Genomic DNA, 22672 nt, shown 5'->3' with positions numbered 1-22672 from the left:
GGACTCCCAGGGAAAATACATTTCCATAGAATTGACAAGTGCCCAGGGAGGACGCTTGCAGAAGGCAACCTTAACAGAGCACCAACCGTGCACAGTGTGTTGGAAATTTCACAGGGAAATGAATATTCACGATGTCTCCTTTGGAAGCACTTACAGTTCTCCTAGAAGACGTAAAATAGCCAAGGTGAAGAAGACACAGAAATCAAGGGAACATCATGGGAGTTGTTTGAGCCCTGTGTAGCATTTAGGTGCAAGATAGGGGTGCCTGTGGAGAACCAGCGAATGACGGGGAAGGCCAGATTAGACCGAGGAGGCTGTCTGGGAGGAACGGGACCTTTCCCCAATGTTTCAGAGTATATGGGAAACAGGACTTGATAGTAGAGGTAAGGCTGTGAGGTTCAATATGATGACTCATATATATAATTAATTCTAGCACTCAGGAGGCTGAGTTGGGAGAATTTGCTACATTGTGGGATCATCTCAACACACACACACACACACACACACACACACACACACACACACACACACAGCCCATGAACTAAGTTTCGTCAATGACTTTAGACAGCTGAGCATGAAATGCAGACAACTGAACTTGTTCCATTCAGCCGAGGGGAGGGAAGGGAGAGCAGCTGTTGGAGGTCATAGTGCCACCGGTTAACTTTATAAGGTAGTCTCAGACACTTTAAAGTCACATTTTATAGGTGAGCAAGATTTGCATCTTTAATGGTCCAGTTTAACCAGAAGTGCATTTAAAAAATCGGTCCCGTGGTGACAAGGCAGAAAATTGATGGGCTTTTTAAGCATTCAGACCCAATGGCTACAAAGGACTATGTTTAGCTCACGTCTCTGGCTTTATACATCAAATTCCTTCTTGAGGGGTAAAGGGTAAGTTGAATACTGTGGTCTCAGTGTTTGGTATGCCCTCTAATTTTTTATTTTGGAGTTTAATAATCAATTTGATAATATTGCAAAGTGGAGCCTTTTGGGGTAGTTAATCATGACAGCTTCATCCTCATGAATGGGATTGGTGTCCTGATAAGAGAGGGTTGGAGCATCCTCTCTGAAGCTGTGTGTGAGCCTTCACTATGCACTGAATCTTCTGGCACTCTTGCCTGGGGATCCCCGAGCCTCTGGAGCTAAGCAGTGAGTTCCATTTGCTTGTACATCACCCAATATTCACTCTATTGCCCACAACAACTCACCTGGCTCCAGCATGGTCACACCATACATTCCCGGAGACCTACACCATCACTTAAACTCTTTCAAGTCTTTTCCATCTTAACAGACTCTTTTGAGCATCCTGGACATCCCTGGATCTCTTCACACCCATCTGTCTCTAACTCCAGCCCTCAATCTCTCTTATCTGGACCACTGTGATGACTTTTCTACTAGTTGCTCCTTGGGAACTAAGTATTTCGGTCCCTCGTTTCCATCCCCCCTCCTCCATGCATTGCCATCCATCTGTCCATCCACTACTAAAACTTCGGGCCAGACCCAGTTCTCAGCACAGCAGAGAACTTCTCAAAGCATTTTTAAAGACCCCTGCCCCACAGGGCTTGCTTCTATTCCAGTGGGAGGGATTGACGACCCACAATTGTGTCTTTCTGTTAATGAACCTGACTACGCAACTTGCAGCTCAACCGCTCAGCATTCCCTAATCGCTCCCAGGACAGAGCCCGGGGCTCACATAGCTTTCTATGGTCCTTCATCTCCCCTACCGTCCAGTTACCCCTGCCCCGACCCCACCCGCTCGCCTTACTCATATAGATCCTTTTGCGGTTTTTTGAATCAAAGCCTTTTCTCCCACCCTTCATTTTTCTAAGATTGATAATGCTTACCCTGGACAGAGATCCTTGCTCACCCTGTGTGCCTTCAGGGCTACGGGCTCCCAGCATCCATATATCGCATTATATTCCTACATTTATACACTACATTGCATGCCAACATTTATACACTACAGTTTAACCCTGACAGGTTATAAGGATTCTGAGCAAGGGTTACCTTAATGTGTTTTCATCTCCATTCTCCTGGGGCCTAGCACAACACTTAGTACACAGGCACTCTTACTTCCTTATGAATGAATAAATGATTGATTGAATGAATACATTGAACTTACGTTTTTCTCAGCCCAGCCAAGGCACTTCCTGCTCCTCTGAACTCTGAATGGATAGAATCAGCCTAGTGGTGTCCAGCTTTTCTAGGCTCTCCTAGCCAATGTTTTTAGCTCTCCCCAAGCCATATCTGAGAGTGGGGTGCTGGGGTCCACACAGGACATGGAGCAGTACTGAAGACCCAGGTGGGAACCAGAGGGAGAGGAAGAGCGAAGACAGGGGAGCTATGCTGATCCCCAGGAACTGAACACAGAAGCTCTTGCTTCTTGACTTTGTAACAATGCCCAGAGGCGTCCACCTACTGTAGCTGGGTCTGCTCGGGATGTTGCAGGCACAGGTCCGGTTCATCTGGCTTCTCCCCTGGCAGAGCAGCTTGCCCGTGTCCGCGTTCTTCACCACGCACTCCGAGTGTCTTGCAGAGACGCTTCCCACAATGGTCACTGTGGTCTGTGCAGGGGGGTGGGGAAACACGTATCATGTGGTTGGTTTATATCCCTGATATCCCCCCCCCCAGAGACTTATGGGAAATCACTCTTAGACCTGTGTGGTGGTTTCAGTGAAAATGGCCCCATAGGCTCCCAGAGACTGGCACTATTAGGAGGTGTGGCATTGTTGGAGAAGGTGTGGCTATGTTGAAGGAAGTGCATCACTAGGGGGTGAGCTTTAAGGTCTCATCCTGTGGATCAAGATGGAGAACTCTCAGCTCCTTCTCAGCACCGTGTCTGCCTGCCCGCTGCAGGCCTCCCTCCCTCCATGATAATGTAAGCCAGTCCCCACTTAAATGTTTTCCTTTAGAAGAGTTGCCACGGCCATGGTGTCTCTTCCCAGCAATAAACCCCCACCTAAGACAGCCTGGAAGGGAGGGCTTCTCCAGGGAGCTGGTGTATTGAGAGAGATATTTCACTGGCTATTTGACTTGTTCTCGTATGAATTGAATATTCTGAGTTTTTGACCACATTTCTGCTCTGTGTGTTTTTCTTATCAGTTTTAAGAGCTCTCTACATGGTGTAGATACTAATCCTTATCTGTCTTATTCCTGACACATACTTTCTCATAATCTACTGTCTGTTTTCATTTTTGTTTGTATAAGCTCTTGCCCTTATACAACATCTCTTTATGTAATCAAGTAGAGGAGTTCTTGTTTTGACTATAAAATGCCTCGGTCACTCCAGCTCACAGACAAGGATTAAATTGTTCCACCATCTTTACTGTTTTATTTATTTTTTTTAAACTTACATCCTTAGCCCATCTGGAATTTATTTGTGTGTGTATATATAGTATGAGGTAAAATTTTATTTTTATGCAGATGGCTAATTAGCTATATCATAACCATTTATTAAACAACAAAGCCTCTCCTTTTCCCACTGAGCCAGGACTATAACTTGAGGAAACTTTTTAGATTTTAGGTGTCTGAATGTATTGCCTGTACATGTGTGTATGTGCCTGTATGTACCCAGTACCTATGGAGGCAAGAAGGCAGTATCCCCTGGAACTGCAGTTACACACGGCTGTGATCTGCCCAGTGTGTGCTGGCAACCAAACCAGGATCACCTGCAAGAGCAACAAGTGCTCTTAGCTGCTGAGCCGTCTCTCCGGCAGCCCTTAAGATATCCTTTTTGTAATATATGATACAGCATGTTTGGAATCGATTTCCTAAAGTGTACTGTTTGAAAATCTATTGATCTATATTGATCTATTTCTACCCCAGCGTCACTAAGTTTTTACTACTTTAAATATCTGGTAAGGCAAATGTCTCCTTATTTATCTTTATTTTCATAGGAATTCCTAGACATGATTCATCCTTTGGAGATTAGCAATTTCCTTATCCAAACGATGCTAAGGTGACTGTGGATCTAACTGGAATAGCAAATGTGTACATACATTTTACAAGCATGTATCTCTACATCACTAAACATTCCCGCCCAAACACAGGATTTTATTTTCATCTGCGCGGCTGTAGGCTGTGGTTTATTTAACAGGGTGTTTCTTGATCTTCCGAGGTTAAGATACCCGTGCCACCTCTTAATTACTTCCTATGAATGCTATCAGATAATAGCCCAATCTGCTTTTAAAATTAGCAATGGTTTTACTGTGTGGTTAAATAAATGAAGAGATATACAGGAAGAGGGTTTTGTGAGCGTCTGCACTCTGTGCAAAGGTGTGGTGTGTTTGTAGGAGCAACAACAACAGCAAAAAGAGCCTTGAAATTCCAAGGTGCTAAACCAAATTTCTCCAAATGGTATGTCTAAAGAAACAAGGCAGCTATCTCTCCCACTGAGAAAGGAAATTAAAGGAATTAAATGCTAGAAGATGCACTGATGTCGGGCATATGAGGGAACCTGGTAGGAAGATGGGTTGGGAGTGGAAGAAGAGGAGACCCTGCCACCTGTGATGGAGAACGAGGACCTGGGACACCCAGGAAGTCTCTTCCAGGCTGAGTTACCTGGCCTGAAGTCTATGCATCTCTTGCAGACATTTCCTACCTATCTCTCAGGCTGTAGGTTGAACCCAAGGTTTTCCTTGTACATGCTAGGCGAACCCTTTGCCACTAATGTACATTACCAACCCAGCAGGCTGCCATCTGTGATCCCCCTGCCACAGCCTCTGAGTAGCTGGAGTAACAGGTATGTACCACCACAGGAAAGAACTCCAAACTGTTCTTGCTAGCTCATCTTCACAGGGGACTGAACTCTCAGTCATGCCGACTCCTTTACCCCACGATTCTCTCTACCTCACACACGCTGGTGCCTAACTATGGATTTCTTATGTATGTGCAGATAATACTTGATCAGTTCAACAAGAGTATCAAAAAATGGGTATCTAAATCCTGTTTTCATCAGCTCTTTAATTATTCCCCATTTCCTTCCAGTTCTCGCAAGCATAATTTTTACATAACTGCAACCATTCTGCTTATTTATTCTATAAATAAGCAAGCTCCTAACATGGCCAAATGCTGTACAAGGCACAAAAAAACAAAAAAACAAACAAAAAAAAAAAAACAACTAGCAAGCTAAACAGCTACAGTCCTCGTCTCTCTAGAGTTTATCCTAACAGACAGACAGACATCCCACTAGACTCACACTGGAGGTCACATGGCATTCACAGACCCTTAAGAGATGACAGAAGCCTGGGCTATGGTAGCACAGTGAAATAGAAATAGATTCAGGAAGCATTCTGGAGACACGATGAGCAGGATTGGAAGAAAAGGCATCAATGTAAGGATTCTGGGGAGGAAATGGACGGATGAAGGCCCCAGAGGTACTCCATGCTGAGGTGGGACTTGCTGAGGGAATGGAGGGCTGGGAGATCAAGATTTCACTTTTGAGTTTATCTTAAGTTCAAGACACTTGTACGACATCAAGAAGAGATATCACGTTGGCCCTGAAGGTCAGAGGATCAATGTGGGCTAGACACAAATGAGACATAAGCCCAAATTAACTCTTCCTCCTCTAGTTGTCTTGGCCATGGTGTTTTACAACAGGAACAGAAAAGCAGCTCAGAGAGCTTCATCAACCCAATATGAGCATCCTTGCTAAATTCATGACTCTTTCCTAAAAACAGCCGAACCAAGAAGGAAGGATGCTACAATGGTCAGGTGGGATGCCAGGGACAGAGGCAATGTCAATCAGATGGCCATCAACACCGGGCGGAAGAACTCGCTGTTCTACAACACTCCATCATGCTGACATACAGTTATCTATTTTACTTAACTTTTCTCATTATAATGCCAAACCAGATTTCTAACACTATCAATGCCACTGCCAGAGCGGCTTACGCTTTGGGTTTTCTTCTTTCAGGTTGCTCCCTCGGATTCCACGCCTGGAATTAGTGATTTAAGTGAACTGAGTATATTTATTACTTTGGAAATGTACTGCCAAATTGCTTTCCAAAAAGGTTGTGCTAATTGGCATCAGCAACACTGGGTGTTAGCATAACTTATTATCGCTTTAATTTGTATTTATTTCATAACTAGCGAGGTTGAACATATTTCCATATTCATAGCTACTTTCCCTAATCTGCTCTGAGAACATATGCTTTTGACCACTTGCTTTTTGGTATCTTAATGGTTTTCTCTTTTTTCCCCCCTAGCTTTATTATCTTATCTTGAGGGATTTTGGCTATGGAAAGTTCTTTGCAGAGGTATACACGTTAATTAAATCTTTCCCTCTTGTATCATTATGTATGTATTTATCTATTTATTTATTGCTAGTGTTGGGGTTCAAGCCAGGGGCTTACACATGTTAGTCAACCCCTCTACTGAAGAACAATACCTCCAGTCTAAGGTTGTTTTTAAAGTAAACCGACTGTATGAATATTTTTCCTTTGTCATTACATACGTCAGTGCTAAGAAAATAATCATACCTTGAAATTATGTGAGGCTTTCATCTTATGTGGTATTTTTATGTAAATTACTTAATTATATTAGATTTTCTTTATATATTTTCAAGATCTTTTTTAACTGACATGTATACATGTGAGAATAAGTATGTGCCGTGTGTGTGTGTAAGTGTACTAGTGCACATGTGTGTGCCCATGGAGGCCAGAAGAGGATGTCAGATCCCCTGGAACTGGAATCGCAGGTGGTGAGCCACTCAATAGAGGTGTTGAGTTTCGGTCCTCCAGAAGAGCGGCAAGTGCTCTTAACTGCTGAGCCATCTCATCGACCTGAATTATACCATTATATTTAACATGAATTATGAAATAAATGTTTCCATAGTTAAGTTATTGCTTTTTAATAAAATTCTATTTCTCTTTATTTTATCACATCTGATCTTTAAAATGCTTATATTCATTTCTGGGTTCTATTCTACGGGTCTGCATCACTATTTTAAACTCAGAACAGACTGAGAATTGCTGTTGACATCCATCCAACAGTGTAGATGCGCTGTGCAAACACACAATGTATTTGTGCAATAATGTATGTTTATAATCAAGTGACAGTTCTCATGCCTAAATTAACTTTTAAAAATATATATACCTTAGATATTCTAAATCAGCTCATATTATTACAGATAATCCATACTCATTTCAAAATGTAGAAAAATAAGTAGTAGAAGTAACTTTTCCTAACAAACATGAGACGATTATAGATACACATATATGTCTTCCCTACCTTCACAGGTACCGTCTACATGTTTATATATACATAAGTTTTACTTGAAAAGATTTTACTATGACAAATTATAAGTAGGTTCAATAGACCACTACTATGCTTCCTAATGTGTAAAAACCCAAACCTGTCCTGTAGCTCCTGTGTTACTACAGGACCGGTTCAGGTTTTTACAAGTGGAGGCCCCACTGGGATTGGGAACTAGAAGTTCTCTGAGGGACACCCTCCGGAAGACTGGCCTGCAGGAAAGTTATAAAGAGGAGGTGGGAGGGTGAATATCAGGCCTCAAAGTTTTTTTTAAAGAGACAGAGTAAAAAAAAAGCTTTTAAAGAGACAGAGTATGGAATGTGTACAGATGTATGTTGTGCTGATTGTGTTGTCTTTTGTGTTCTGGATTGGAGAAAGACATTTGATTCTGGGAACTGCTAAGATGGTATTTTGACTTTAAAGTACAGGCCTAAGGATTTGATGCTTTGGAAAAGAAATTCTGCTTTTGCTTCCACAGAGGATGAGAACCTGGGGATTCATTCCAGATGAATGTGGTTTGATTCACCGAGACCCCCTGAAATGTTGCTGTGAATACCCCCAAGAATGCAGCACCCCTGCTCAGCAGGAAGTAGTTTAAGAGAGAAAAGCTATGCCCAAATTCTCTAAAAGATTGTTTAAGTGGAGTCCCTTCTGTGGTTCCGGAGCAGCAAACCTGCTTCCCAGAGTTCTGCTCTGCTCCCTGCACCATTTTGGACCCAGAGTGAGTGCGTCTCGGGCCGAAAGGCGGCTGGAACAGAGCTTTGTGAGTTGGTTGCCCAGGTCCAGTCAGTGCCCGGCCAGGGGGACGCCATGGTGGTGCCAGGAGCTACGGCAGGGATTGGCACTCTTGTATCAAGAGTGACCCATGTCTCCATCTCTGTCTCTCTCTGTGTGTCTCTGTCTCTGTGTTTGTCTGTGTTCCTGGCTCACGCAACAAGTTCTATAGTGACACGGGAGCTACAGGACTGTTTTGGGTTTTTACACTAATTACTATCAGGAAAAATTGCCCAAGTCAAACTGTTGCAAACAAACAAACAAACCCTATCTTTGATAGTTTCTCTAACAAGTATCTCTTAATAAAAGTGACTTTTAAACACAGGGAATACACATTGCCTCTGAAGTGTGTGTCCCTGAATATTTCTAGTACTTTTATAAGTGGAATTTTTTTCTTATTTTGGTTTTTTGAGACAGGGTTTCTCTGTAGCTTTGGAGCCTGTCTTGTAGACCAGGCTGGCCTCGAACTCACAGAGATCCGCCTGCCTCTGTCTCCCGAGTGCTGGAATTAAAAGGTGTGCACCACCGCCACCCATCTGGAAACATTCCCTTATAGAATAGAGGTTGAAAGTTTGTTTACCTGACACACAGTATGATTGTTGGTATTTGAGTATTAATTCAAAATAGGTAATTAGATTCATTCATTTACACAATTTTTTGATATTTTTAAGTTCAGGAGACGCTATGGATCAGAGCAAGTCCTTTCAGACTAGGACCCTGCTCATGCTAAGTGTGTGCTCTCCTACCCAGTGACAGCCTGGACTCCCAGAACAGTTTGTAAAATGTATATATTTAGAATATATGCAATAATTAAGAATTAGCAAACAGTGACATTTTTCTGTATTTCATTTCGAATTATTTATAATACTTGCTTCTAGTGTGATTGGACAAGAAACACTGTTGACAGAATGAATGCTGGGAGGGTTTCTTCTTTCAGTTCTGCTTTGTGGAAGGGTCTCTCTAACATCTTTCCTTAGGTCGCTTTGTGGACAATGATTTCATTCCTCTGTCATAATTTTCTTGGTGAACAATTTTCAGTCAACACCGAATCCCTTTATACCTGTTTATTGCATGGTTCTTATTTATGGGACCATGTCTACCTAATGACATAGATGCGGATTCTAGTTGCCTTCCTTCTCCATTAACACTAGTCATTCCACTGGGAAAGCCATGCCCACAACCGTATGCGAAGCCTTCGTACTGCTCTCCATGTTTGTCATGGCTAATCTTAGTTGTCAACTTGACTGAGTGTGGACTCAACTCAAACCCAAGCAGTGGGGCACACCGGTGAGGATTTTCTTGATTGAATTCAAGGTTAGAAGACCCGCTTTAGTGCTGAGCCATACCTTCTGGTGGCCCGTATCAAGGGGCATAGGAGAAGGAAGCTTCTATTTTTTCCCTGCTTGTTCTTACTCTTTCTAGCAAGTTCATCCATCCTGTTGCTGAGGCATTCTCTTGCTGTTATTAGAGACTGGTTCTTTGGGATTCCAAAGTAGACGAAAGAACAGCTGCTCTCTAGAATTTCCCTGGGACTCCAGCACTAGATTGTCCCAATCTAGTCTGGAGACATTCAGTCTCGTACTGAACAACTACCTGATCGCTGGCCTTTTGGTTGGGAGATATCCAATTTTGAACAACTCAAGACCACTGCCTGTAAGCCGTTCTAATAAATCACATTTTAATACCTATATGTATATGTACATATATATTCATTATGCGCACACGATCCCCCCTTTTGTTCTGTCCCACCTTCCCTCTCTCTAAATAATGCTTCTTTAGAGAATTCTAACACAATGCTCACATAATCACCTGGAGACATATGTGCACAAACAGGAAATTTCTGTTCAATAGCCTCTTGCTCTTTTCACTAAACAGAAACCTCAGAGAAATCCCTCCTAGACGAACAGGAAATACTCTAATTAATTCTTTTAATTATGTATTCCTCAGTGAAGATGAAGATATCCTATTTGCTAGCTGTTTTGTATAAAAAAATAATGCTTCTTCTGATGAACAAAGGTTCTGTAATTTATGGGCTTTTCCTCCCCCTCCCCCCACCCCCGTACCTGCCAAGGCACTAGAATGTTACCGGAAATATGATGGGCAGCGAGCAAATGATCTTTGATCTTAGCTGATAGATTGATTTGGGGACAACCACAGACTGTCATCTCTTTAGGTAAGGGCCAGGTATTGCTGAAACAATGGCACAAGCTTTCAGGGAAGTCGGAGATGGCCGGCCATGAACTAAGAAATACTTTGAAATAACATGATCAAGAGGAGTCGGATTTGGGAGTGTAGCTCAGTAGTAAAGCAGAGAGCGAGAGGAAAGGACAGAGAGAGGGAGAGAGGAGGAGAGAGAGGGGGAAAAAGGGGTGAGTTCTTATCCATACGCCTAAAAGAATCAATCCAGGGCCAAGGAGGATAGCTCAGTGGTAGAACGCTTGCCTTTGGCACACATAAGGTCTGGGTCTCTCACTGATACTGCCTGGCTGGGGTGCCGGGGGAGAGGTGAGTCCAGAGATCATTCTAAAGACTAGCTGAAGTGAGATTACCCAATGCTTGGGCGGTAAGATGGCTCAGCAGGTAAAGGCACTCGAGGTCACGTTTGAGAACGTGAGTTGGACCACGTGTGAAGAGGGGACCCAACTCCACTAGCGCGCTTACCACATCCATGCTGTGGCATGCATAACACACATGAAATCTTAACTAAGTTCTCCTCTCTAACTTGTAGACAGTGATGTCATGACTGTGTGGGAGGGCTCTGCTCTGACCCGTGGTGAGCCACAGCGGGGATTCCGGGCGGGGAAGAACGAACCAGCGGTTGCTCTTTGCAAGCCTTCTGACATGGTTTTGTTTGAGACAGGGTCTCACTGTGGAGTCCTAGCTGGCCTGAAACTTACTGTAGAAGCCACGCTGCTCTCAAACTCACAGAAATCCTCCTGCCTCTGCCTCCCAAGAGATTACAGGTGCGATCCACTACTCCTTACTGGGTCTAAGCATGTTTTTGAAGTGTTCCAGATGGCATATTGGTGATGATTTAGTTACAGCACCCCTCGGTCAGTAAGCTAATTTTGTAAGGAGCACTTACAAACCACTTTTTCATACGACACAAAAAGTCACCCATAAGGGTTCTTTTAATGATAAGGGAAAAATACCTTGCATAATCCTAACCCTTACCAGAGTCCTGAGAACATCAAAACATCTTAATACTTTCTGCCTACTACGTCGCACCAAAGTCAGCTGCTTTTTCAGACCAACCAGCGAAGGATCTGGCTATTCCTGGGTATGGATGGCTGACCTCCATTTATCCTAAATCTGACCCCCTAGAACGAGCTGGCAGGAGCGTGTCTGGAGTTTTGGCTATCAGCCTCAATCCAGAAGATGGCTAAAAGTGACAACAGCAAGTTAACCATCAGCCCATGCGTTCTGAGGGGTCATGGCCGGAAAGTTGGGTTCTTTTATTATTTACCACTCATTAAACGCTCTGGCTTCCCTTTATTAAATGTTAAATCATCTTAAGTGGCGTGGTTCTTGCGATTTGAAATGGCAAAGTGAGAAGAGAAAGTGGCCCATTTCCTTGTTAATGTGGCATTCAAACGAAACACAGAGCGTGCAGCAGACAGGTTAACTGGCTGCCGACAGGGACGCTGTACAATCACTCATAACACAAGAGCCGTGATTAGGGAGAAAATGTCTCCTTACAGGAGGTAGTGTGCAGGGAATTCTGCTCCCCTTGGGGCAGGGTAGGCATGTGTAACAGGGAGAGCTCAGCTCCAGTATGTTCCTCGTGTCCCTTCTCTCATGCCAGGTCAAGAGCTCTCCAAGGGACCTGTCCACTTTGTCCGTCCTCCTGCGTTACTTCATGCCTACGGACAGTTAATTCGCAGGCTGAACACAGTGGCGTAAAGACTGCCTGATCAAAACCAAGTCCACGCTGCAGGAATCTGCTTGACCACAAGTCTGAGCTTACTTTTCGCTATTTTGAAAATCAAGGTGTATCCAAAAAATGCATCTTTAACTGCTGAAGGTCATCTTTACCTAGCAAGATGGCAAACTCCATGGGGCGTGGGGCTGTGCCTTGACTAGGTTATCACTGTGTCCTTGGCACCTTGCAGATGGATGGTATCTGGAAGGCCCTGTCGTTCACCAATAGAATGAATGGACTTCTCTCACTAGGCCTATTTCATTGTTAAACAATATACCCAGAAGGAAGCTGTGCGATATATCATGAAGAACAAATAAAAACATTTCTCTTTACCCTCTCTCTGAGGTTTCGAATGATCTGAATTTTAGGGCATTTTTTAGGTCCAGATGAAATATCCAGCCAGTTTTCAAAGCTCCCCGCATGTGTGCAGTCTCCTCGAAAAGTGCACCTAAAAAAAAACAAAACAAAGCAAAAATCAACAATAGATAAGTTGGGAGCCGTACACATGGGCATTAACTACAACTGTCTCGTGATCTGCTTCAGGACGAAACACTTTGTACAGTGGGCTGTTGATTTTGAATGCTAACAGGGAAATGATAAGAATATCATGAAAAGCAACGAAGACATAGCAGTGTGTGTGTGTGTGTGTGTGTGTGTGTGTGTGTGTGTGTGTGTGTGGTGTGGTTTCATCAGGTTTAGGAGCAGAGGACAAATGTTGACAACATGTTGAACTTAGACCCTTAAGCTATCTCTCAAGATGACACCGTCCAATACATCCATCCAAATCGCCTTCTCGGGGATTCAGAGACAAAGAGTTCCTGTGCAGAAATTCCTCCTAAAAACAGTCCAGAAAAGCTTTATATTTTGTATACATTTTAGGTTTGCAATGCATCGCTAGATTACCAACCTAGTGAGTGATTCATTTTGTGTTAAAAAAAATAATAATAAAGCTACTGTTTGGTGCCTTCCAACATGATGATTAAATGAAAATATTTCAAGGGCAGAGTCTGCCCAAGAATATAATAAGACATTCCTTAACCATCTGCTCCAGAACATTTATTTAGACAGATACCAAATTATATCAAAAGATACGAGAAAAACATTTTGCAAGGCCACTTTCCCAGGTCAGCCAGCTCAGAGGAGGCCCCAAATAAATCTTAGGTTGTGGCCAGGGCCACATACTCTGAGAAATAGATGCTTTCAAGCTGCGAGCACTGGCTTCCCTGGAGTGTTGGCCACTCTAGGTCACATTCACTTACCAGACGGGTCACCAACCCATCAGGGAGAATGAAGACCAAGAACCACACTGTCTTCAAATGGCACGGCACCATGTAGACCCTCCATGAGGAACATGGAGTAGCTTGAAAGATCACACCCTGCCTCCAGGCAAAGGGTAAAATGAAGGTAAGGGTGCATGAAGAACCCTGAGTCTTAAAAGAAACTAAAAACCCATGATTCATGAGATCCCCACACACCTAAACCGTGACAGCAATCACTTGGGGCGGGGGAGCAGTGCCATTATGAATGGGCCCAAACAATACATCTGACTTCAAAAGATTTTTATTTCTTCTTCCTCTCCTTTCTCTTTTTAATTCTTAACAATTTAGGCCTCATGGCCCTCTCTTTGATTCTGTGCTCATTTGAATATGCCAAATATAGAACAGGAAGTTTGGTGAGTTTCACTAACCACCATCACCAAGTACTCTTAGCTTGTCGTCCACCAAGAAACTGGGCTCCCCAGGAGCCTATCTGTATCCCAGCTCCCCCCACATCTGTGCCAGTCCTCTGACTTCAGAACCAAAGGGGTTTTCATTAGCGATTCTCCGAGGCCGTAAATCTACCTGACCCAAGATGGCTCACTCGTCCGTCACGGACGTTAAGTTCAAATTAAACCTCTCTCAATGTCAGAAGGAGTTTGCTAGCTCTGCGGCTCTGAAGCTCAGAGAATACCAAGACTGGGGGACCCTTATTTGTATCTGAAAAGGATCATGCCTGACAAAAACTCCCTGCCTCTTCTGGACTCTCTGGTTTGTATCAGGGCACTTCCTCTGCCTGGAAGGGAGGACGGGGAGAAAAATTAAGCCAACTCTACAGAGACTGGAGTACAAATATTTTTTGCAGGCTCTTAATGCTGACTGGAAGTCAAGGCCTAAGGCTGCCAAAAAAACAAGTGTAAAATATTTCATACAAATAGTGCTACGATTTGCCAATTTGCGGGCAGAAAAAACCAGCCATGCCGCAGTACTATCGCTCCCTTCCCTGAACTATAGCATCTCTCGTCGGAGGCACACATTTTGATATTTGATCATATGTTGCCTTGAATTACAACTTAACTGTCTCATATGTCCATGCCATTTCTCCCCCAGACAGCACTAAGCCCTTTGAAGGAAGAGAGTATCTTGATGTTTCTTTAGCAAATCCCCGAGCGTCTGCTAGCATGAGAAGCAAATACTAGGGTTTCGATAAATAGTTTTGAATGAACGGATGAAATACGAAATCTCTATAGGTCTCTTCTGCAGCGTTTTCTTTTTTCTTCTTAGAGCTGCAATTTATGTTTGATTCCTCCTTCTGGCAAAGAGACTGTTTTTCATATAAACCAAAAGTTTAGAGCGAGAGATCAAATTAGGAGTCACGGTTAGTTTATTTTTTGAAAAAGAAAGTGAGACAACCTATATATAACGGGCTGTTCGTTTTCCACTCCTCATGAAACAAAACCTGACCATGTTGCACGTCTAAACATAAATTCTTTGTTTATGTAAGAAAGGCATCTCTGAAATTCTTTAACTCTCATTCTTTGCCCTTCATCGGTTTAAAAAAAAAATAAAATGAAAAAAACATATAAAGTAAGCCACAAGACTGAGAATGTATGACCAGATGGTCAGCCAACAGCAGTATCTTATTACTTCTCAAATATTACAGATTGTAGAATCTTCCCGACAGCACGATACCCACACATTCTCATTTCTCAAGGAGGGGGAGCAGAGCTTAATGCTCCCGCTTTTTAGTAAACAAAACCAGGGGCTTCGAGATGATTCCTTTGGAAAATTATTCTCATTCTTGTGGCTCAAGCAAGGAAATGGCCAAATGAATGAATCCTCAATCCACTGCCCTAATGACATGAAACCATCATTGTTAGGCATGATGTATGAGGTGGTTCAGTCCCTAGTGGCCACTCTCACCTCTCCCTAGGGGCAGATTCTCCCTCCAACCCTACAGGGTGGCATGTAGATCAGGGTGGCCTCAAGATCACAGTGCAGGAGACCAATGTTGTCTCCAAACATCAGATCCTTCTTCCTCCATCTCCCATGGGCTAGAATTTCAAGCAAGGAATCTACTAGCGACATCCTACATCTCTTCACTTGCTCCACTTCCGTTTTTCTAGGCCATGGATAGGCGGGGAATTGGAGTCAACTTAGCATGAGTGTGTCCTGGAGAAAATGTCAGGGTGTGTATGTACTTTTTACTGATGCTATCCTATGTGCTATCCCCTCTTTTGGGGATCTGCCTTCATCCTCTTCCACAGAACACTGAGACCTATATACTTATAAAGAGATTTATTCCTTAAGAAGCTGGGATATTCAAGACTGAAAGCCTGACTCTGGCAAGGAGCTTCTGGCTATGTCGTTCCATGGAAGAAGGTAGCAGGTTAAGAGACTATAAGAAGAGACACTGAGTTCACCATCTCTAGCCTTTCATTTCATAATGGCTGTAAGCATCCATGGGCGTTGAGCGCTTTTGGCCTAAATGCTTCCCACTAATCTCCACCCCTACCCCTCAACACTGCTGCACTAGGGTTTCAGTTTCTAACATGCTTTTGAGAAGGACACATTCAAGCCACAATGTGCCACATCTGGCCCTAAAACTTCACATCCTTCTCACGTGAAAACTACATTCAATCTCAATAGATCCCAAAGACTTAACTGGTCCAATAACAAATCAAAATCAAGACTCTCACCTAACGCAATTATGGGTGAGACCCTAGGCATGATACATCATGAGATAAATTCCTCTCCAGCTGTGACATGTGAAAATTAAATATGGTAGCTGAGTCCAAAATACAATGATGAGACAGGTGGGAAGATATTCTCATTCTATAAGAAGAACTAAGCACAAAGAGACATATAACTGGTTCCATGTAAGTCTACAACCCAAAAATGTGGAGAACATAAAATCTTCAGTACATGTACCACATCCTGGCACAGGGTTACCGAACAGACTACTATGCCCCTAAAGTTACGATTGGCTTAGTCCACTTAACAGCTCTCATAATCTAGGTCTTATAACTGTAGCTCAAGGGACTTAGTGGTGGTATAATTCTGAGGTCTCAGAAACTGCCCCGTTCCTATCCCTTGACTTTCTAGGCATCACTATAGAAGAGACTTTCTGGGCATGATGTGGGATTTCCCTCTGTGTGCTGTGATTATCATTAATAAATAAAGAAACTGCTTTGGACCTATAACAGGACAAAACTTAGTTAGGCAGGGAAAACTAAACTGAATGCTGGGAGAAAGAAGGGCAGAGCCAGAGAGAAGCCACGTAGCCCTGCCAGAGACAGACAAAACTTTAGCCGGTAAGTCATAGTCATGTGGTGATACACAGATTAATAGAAATGGGTTAGACCAATATGTAAGAGTTAGTCAATAAGAAGCTAGAGCTAATGGGCCAAACAGTGATTTAATTAATACAGTTTCTGTGTGATTATTTCAAAGCTAAGCAGCTGGGAACCGACAAGCAGCCTCCTACTACATAGGCACTCTCTCTTTGGCCCTGTAGGGGGTCTCTGCATAGGTTCCCAGGCTGCCTGTGATGTTTAGATGGAGGCCATCATAGCCTCCCAGCTCACCAACTCTACATAGCAAGTAGATGCTATGACGGTCTACCACATGCACCCTCCAGAATGTCAGTCTAAGCTGTATCTAGGCCTGCTTGAGCCACAGCTGGGGTGGCCAAGGTGCACTGAGCCCGATAACAAGGAACAGAGTCCCCAAGTGGCCTGGCAAGTGAATGCTGAGGACCTTAGGGCACCTCTCTGGAAGCTGCATCCTGAAGGACCCAACCTACTTTGAAGGAATGTATCTGAGGTCAATCCTCCGCTATCTTGAGGAACTGGAACCTGGTTGCCTTTCTTCTATGATAATTTCTAGTAAACAGTCCCTAATTTCATCTCCTAAAAACATCTCTTCATTCTTTATCTGGGCAGCTGATAATTTTCCAAAACCTTCTCCCTCTCCCCATTTAATTACAAACTCTGGATTTCAATCACGTTTATTCTTTCACATCTTGCTATATCCAATAAAAAGTAATCACATAGCTCCTTCAATATTTAGCTTAGTAATCCTCCACCAGAGACCTAAGACCCTCTTCCACAAAGTCCCAGGACACGGGCGTAGTTCCACCAATCTCCTCGCAACTGGTTAGCAAGGACAGTGGGGTGGTTTGCATGAGAACGGTCCCACATAGGATCATGTCCTTGGACACTTGATCCCTAGTTTGTGGCAGGGTTTGGAGAGGTTATTTAGGAGGCAGAGCCTTGTTGGAGGAAGTCGATCAGGAGGGGCATGATCTGAGGGTTTACAGCCTCTCCCGCTCCCCATGTACATATGACGTGTGATCACCCGACTTCCTGACACCCCATCATGATGGCACCAGCCAGGATGGACTCAATCCCCCTGGAACCATGAGCTAAAATAAATCCTTTCTGTCTTAAGCTGCTTTTGGTCACGGTGTGTTAGCACAGCGATGGAAAGGAAACAGATACAGGCGGCTTCTATTTCCATTTCAGAATCCTTGTTCCTCACCACCACCCCCAGACTCATCAGAAGGCCTCCATCATTCATAGTTCTACGCATAGTTTGATCATGACTGTGTATGTAATCTCTAAGAAGTCCCAGGTTTTCTCCCCACTGCTGATCTTTACACCCTGGGTTCAGGTCAAGCACCCACATCAGGTGGCTCACATCTGTCCATAACTCTAGTATCTGGGCGCCCAACTCCTCTTCTGGCACCAGGCACGCCCATGGTGTACACACACACACACACACACACACACACACACACACACACACACTAATATATGCTTAAAATGAAAACAAATGTTTAAGAAAGGAATTACCCTTCACATTGCAGTGAGGTCTTCCCCATGCCGCTACCCCAGATTCTCCCAGATTCTTCCCAGGCCCAGTTCCCAGCCAGACCCACACATCAGCTATTGATTTATCATCAACCTGGCTTCTCGGGACCAATGATGGTCTAAGTCCATTCTGTGTTCTTATAACAGGACACTGCAGACTGGGTTATTATTGTGAAGAACAAATTATTATTTTTTCCTTACAGTTCTAAAAGTCCAAAGTTGTAGGGTCCAGACCTGGCAAAGACATTTTTGATGCATCTCCCTATGGTGGAAGGGTAAGAAAAAGACAAGAGCAAGAGACAGAACTCACAGCCTCAAGCCTGTGCACACTGGGCTAATCTATTCCTGACTACAAAAGCATTCATGACATAAACACCTCCCTACAGGCCCCACCCCCGACATGCCCTACCCCAACAAGCTTTACCCCAACAGAATCCTCCCTCTTCCAGCAGGCCCCTCTCCCAACAGCCCCCCCCACCACTCCCTTTCTCAACAGGCCTCACCCCAACTAGCCTCACCTCCAACAGAACCCACCCCAATAGGCCCAACCTCCCAACTCCGCGTACAACACACCTTTTGCCAGGATAGGATCAATCTAAAAGCCGGAAGATCTCGATTGCTATCTGTGATGGCTGACTTTAATGGCAACTTGTCACAGATTAGGATCATCTGTGTCAACAGCCTCACCAGAGGGCTTGTTCTGATTGCCTTGACTGATCTGGGAAGGACCACCCCAAATGAGGGGGGCACCTCCCGGCAGCAACCCAGATTATAAAGGACGTTTTGCTCTCTTGGCCTTCCCGCTTGCCTCTTCATTAGTTCACCTGTTGCTGGTGCTGATTCCTGCACTGACATCATAACCAGCCTTTCCGGACCACTGTTGCTTGCTGGGAAATACCAGTTCTCTATGAATCTTCCAAGTTTCGGGCACCAGAGAGAGATTGCAGAGGTACCCAGCCTTGGAGACTAGGTAACTACCGGGTTCTCAGCCTCCTCACTGAGGGACAGCCATGGTGGGATTACTCTAACTGTTGAGGCACCCAGCTTCAAGGACCAAGCAACTACCAGATTCTCAGACAGGAGAGAGCAGTCACTATTTTCAGTGAAACTAATTTAATGTATACACACATACATACATACATGTTCATTTATGCTTTGTTCCTCTAGAAACCCAACTAAAATACTGTTTTATTTTATTTTGTTTCTATTCCTAATTATATCTTATGCCTACATGATAAAGTCAATAAGTAGATAGAAATCTACTTGAAAATTAGAAAACAAAGCTGTCCAAATGAGGAGAAAAGAAGTTAATTTCTCAAAAAAAAAGCTTTTCTTAGGTGAAAAACTCTTTATGTGGTAACAATTAGTGCATGCAACTATTTAAGAAGCCTGTTCTCAGTTTACTATAAATGTGTTATAGAGCTCAATTTGCTCAAAATAATAATAGACTTTAATACCGCCATTTGAATATATAAGAAAATGGACCACCTCCTCCATCTGTAACCCAGAAAACACGTTCCAAATCTACACAGTCCCTAAGAGGTAAACGGGGAGCTTCAGATACTGCTAAGCTTGCTGTTTGAAGTTCCGAAAGTACTCTGATACATTGAGTTTGCTTCCGAAGTAAACAGAAATCTGTGTAGTCCCTAAGACCCCTGATAAGCTACCCTACACGCAAGCATGGAGGCAACAGTATTGGTGCTGGGGCACTGTTCTAAAGTTCACAGCCAGCTCTCACAACTATATCCTCCTATGCCAGTGGTTCTCAACCTTCCAAATGCTGCAACCTTCTAATACAGTTCCTCATGCTGTGGTGACCCCCACCCGCCCCCCCGCCAACCACAAAACTACTTTTGTTGCTACTTCATTAACTGTAATTTTGCTACCGTTAGGAATTTTAATGTAAACATCTGTGTTTTCCGATGGTTTTAGGCGACCCCTGTGAAAGGGTCATTTGACCTCCAAAGGGGTCGCACCTACAAGTTGAGAACCACTGTTCTTTAGGAACAAAATAAGTTCAAAGGCACACAGGATCACTCACCGTTATGTGGCTGTCAAGTGGCAGAAATCTGACCTTATAACTCCATGCATGCCCACCTAGCTGGACAGCTTCCTAGAACTTTAGCCACCATTTTCTAAAGGGCACAGGATAAGGCCTCCTTGATTCCTGGGCCTCAACAGTCTTTAAAAAGCGTGGCTAGACTCAGGCAAGACAGGGAAGTGAGTCTCAGGTGTCAGAAAACATAGAGGGTGAGGCCATCTTTAGCACGAAAAGCATGGTGAGGTTTCAGGTGAGAAACACTTAACAGGGAGATTCTAAAAGGCCTTGGATTTTTACCATCATGGCATCCAGTTCTGCTAAAGATTAAAATCCCTGGTGGACTTATCCCCACAAGCCTATTGTGCTCCAAAAATTGCTTGCAAACCATCTGTTTATAATATAAAATATATTTCCCCCATAGAAATAATATTATAAGCAGTGATTAGCTTTCCAGGTTAGGCCACAAAACCTATTTACCCATAATGTAGCTTTGATATTATATATCTGCAATAAAAGAATAGCAGAAAACAAGGAGACTGTAGCCATTTGAATTATATAGCAGTTTTTCTTCTTCTTTATTTATTTGTGTTTCTGCTCAGTTGGTAGTCTGGGAATGGTGCCCAACTGGATTGACTTTTAAATTTATTATTATTGTATTGTATTTGTATAGCATTTCTATTTTTTAAAATGGTCATGGCTTAAACTATCAATTGTTTTCATGCTAACACAAAGGATGGGAAGACCCACTTCTGAAACCTGAAGTTTCCAGGTAGGTGAAGTGCCCCTGGGCTGGTCTGGGGGAGGGGCAAACCTTGAGAATCTGACTCTGTTAGGCTATAATCACTCAGCAAAAAAAAATTTACCACTTACTCAACCTTGAAATAGAAACTCTGAGCACAGAAATGTAGCTCCTACTTCCTGCCGCTAGAATTGCATCAGCATCCTCCAATCTAATTCTTCACCAAGAGCAGGCCATCCCCGAAGGAATCTGATAACTAAATATCAGGTAATTGGCTCGAATGTGGGGTGAGTGTGACCTGTGCCAAAGATCCTACACACTGATAAAATATCAGGAAACTTTTAACAAGCCAACGATCCAGCTTCTCTCCTCTCCCAGAGGCACCTGCATCTTCAAGGAGGGATGTTTCTTCCAAGAGCATCCCAAGGTCCTCGGCTATGTGATTTGCAACAGAGGTCTCCATCTTTAGGAAAGGTACAGGGCACAAAAGAGGGACCAGGTGGTCTCCAGAGTCGGGTGACATTCATTACAGTTGCCAGTCCACGAGATGAAGGAGTCAGACTCCATTAAATGAAGGAGAATAGGAAGTCACGGTGACAAACGAAACTCTGAATTAAAGGCTCCCAGAATCAGGAAGGGGGAATGCCAAAATACAAGACCAAAATAACTTGCTAAGAAAGCTGAAAAATTGGATCCTCATCACTGATCTGCAAGTCAGTCTACATGAGAAAACTACACTAATAACACGTGAATCCAGTATTTTTTTTTAAAAAGGCAGAAATGTCTAGCGTGCCAGGCAATGCCTTTCACATGATTTCATTCATTTATTCTTCACACAAAAACCTACAAAGTAACTATCACGATTGTCCCCAATAAACAGACATGGGCGAGTGTGGTTTAACAAGCCTCCCCATTACCTTCCTAAGGCACGGTTATTATGTGGAGAAACTGAGATTCTGGGTTAGGCAGGAGGACATGACAAGACCATGCTCTCATCTACCAGTCTGTGTTGGCACTCAACAGTTAACATGGTAGCTGACTGAAGAGCCTTCCCCTCAGACCACTTTGTGTCCCTGTGACAAAAAGTCATCAGTGGGAAACTCGTTTTTTTTTTTTTCAGCTCCAAAGGCTAGGAAATCCAAGGTCAATGGCTTGCATCCAAGCAAGAGCCATTTTGCTACGTCATCCTATGGCAGAAGACAGCAATGCAGGAGATGTGTATATATAAAATAGTAAGAAATCACAAGGGCAGCCATTATCTCTTTTATATGTTAGCCCATTCATGAGTGTAGAGCTCTCATGAACTAAACATCTCCCATGAGATCCCACCTCCCAACACTGTTGCACCAGGAGTTGTTTCCAGCACAAGCTTTTGTGTGTGGGTGGGACACATTCAAGCCACGGCACCTTTGTTCTGCTATGGATCTTCCATTATTTCTAAGACCAGTAGGAAAAATTCATTAACCTTCATGAAACAGGCATCACTGTTACTACCTCCGTGTCAAACACAAGGAAACTGGGGAACAGGGAGGTTGGTTGGCATGGTATCTAGTGTCTAGCAACAGCATCCACATCCACACTCACTGTACTATATCAATTGTTCAATAGTTTTATATAGTCTTCCATAGTGGGAACATAAGTACCAAAGTGATACTATGTTGATTTTCCCAGGACGTGTCCATATAGGAAAATACAGGTTATATGGAATTTGTGAGATGTTAGTGTTCAGACCAAGAAGTTTGGGTTAAATGTTACATGAAATTACAAAGGTCTCCTGCTGCAAGTCTCTGAGGGCCTCAACTATGCCACTGTGCC

At 43.5% G+C, this 22672-nt stretch overlaps 1 protein-coding gene across 1 annotated transcript in view; it reads right to left on the bottom strand.

The window, feature by feature from the left end:
- Window positions 1-22672, bottom strand: part of Plxnc1 (plexin C1) — a 148398-nt gene that overhangs the window by 71903 nt on the left and 53823 nt on the right. The window contains exons 5-6 of the mRNA XM_041673541.1: window positions 12281-12395; window positions 2417-2561 (exon numbers count right to left, since the gene is read on the bottom strand). Of these exons, the coding sequence (XP_041529475.1) occupies window positions 2417-2561; window positions 12281-12395 (260 nt within the window). The remainder of the gene's footprint in view (window positions 1-2416; window positions 2562-12280; window positions 12396-22672) is intronic.

This window comes from Microtus oregoni, unplaced genomic scaffold (genome assembly GCF_018167655.1).
Source record: "Microtus oregoni isolate MIOR12 unplaced genomic scaffold, Mior012 000001F_ref0000356, whole genome shotgun sequence".
NCBI classification, from domain to species: Eukaryota; Metazoa; Chordata; class Mammalia; order Rodentia; family Cricetidae; genus Microtus; species Microtus oregoni.
This window is presented reverse-complemented; position numbering and strand designations above follow the sequence as displayed.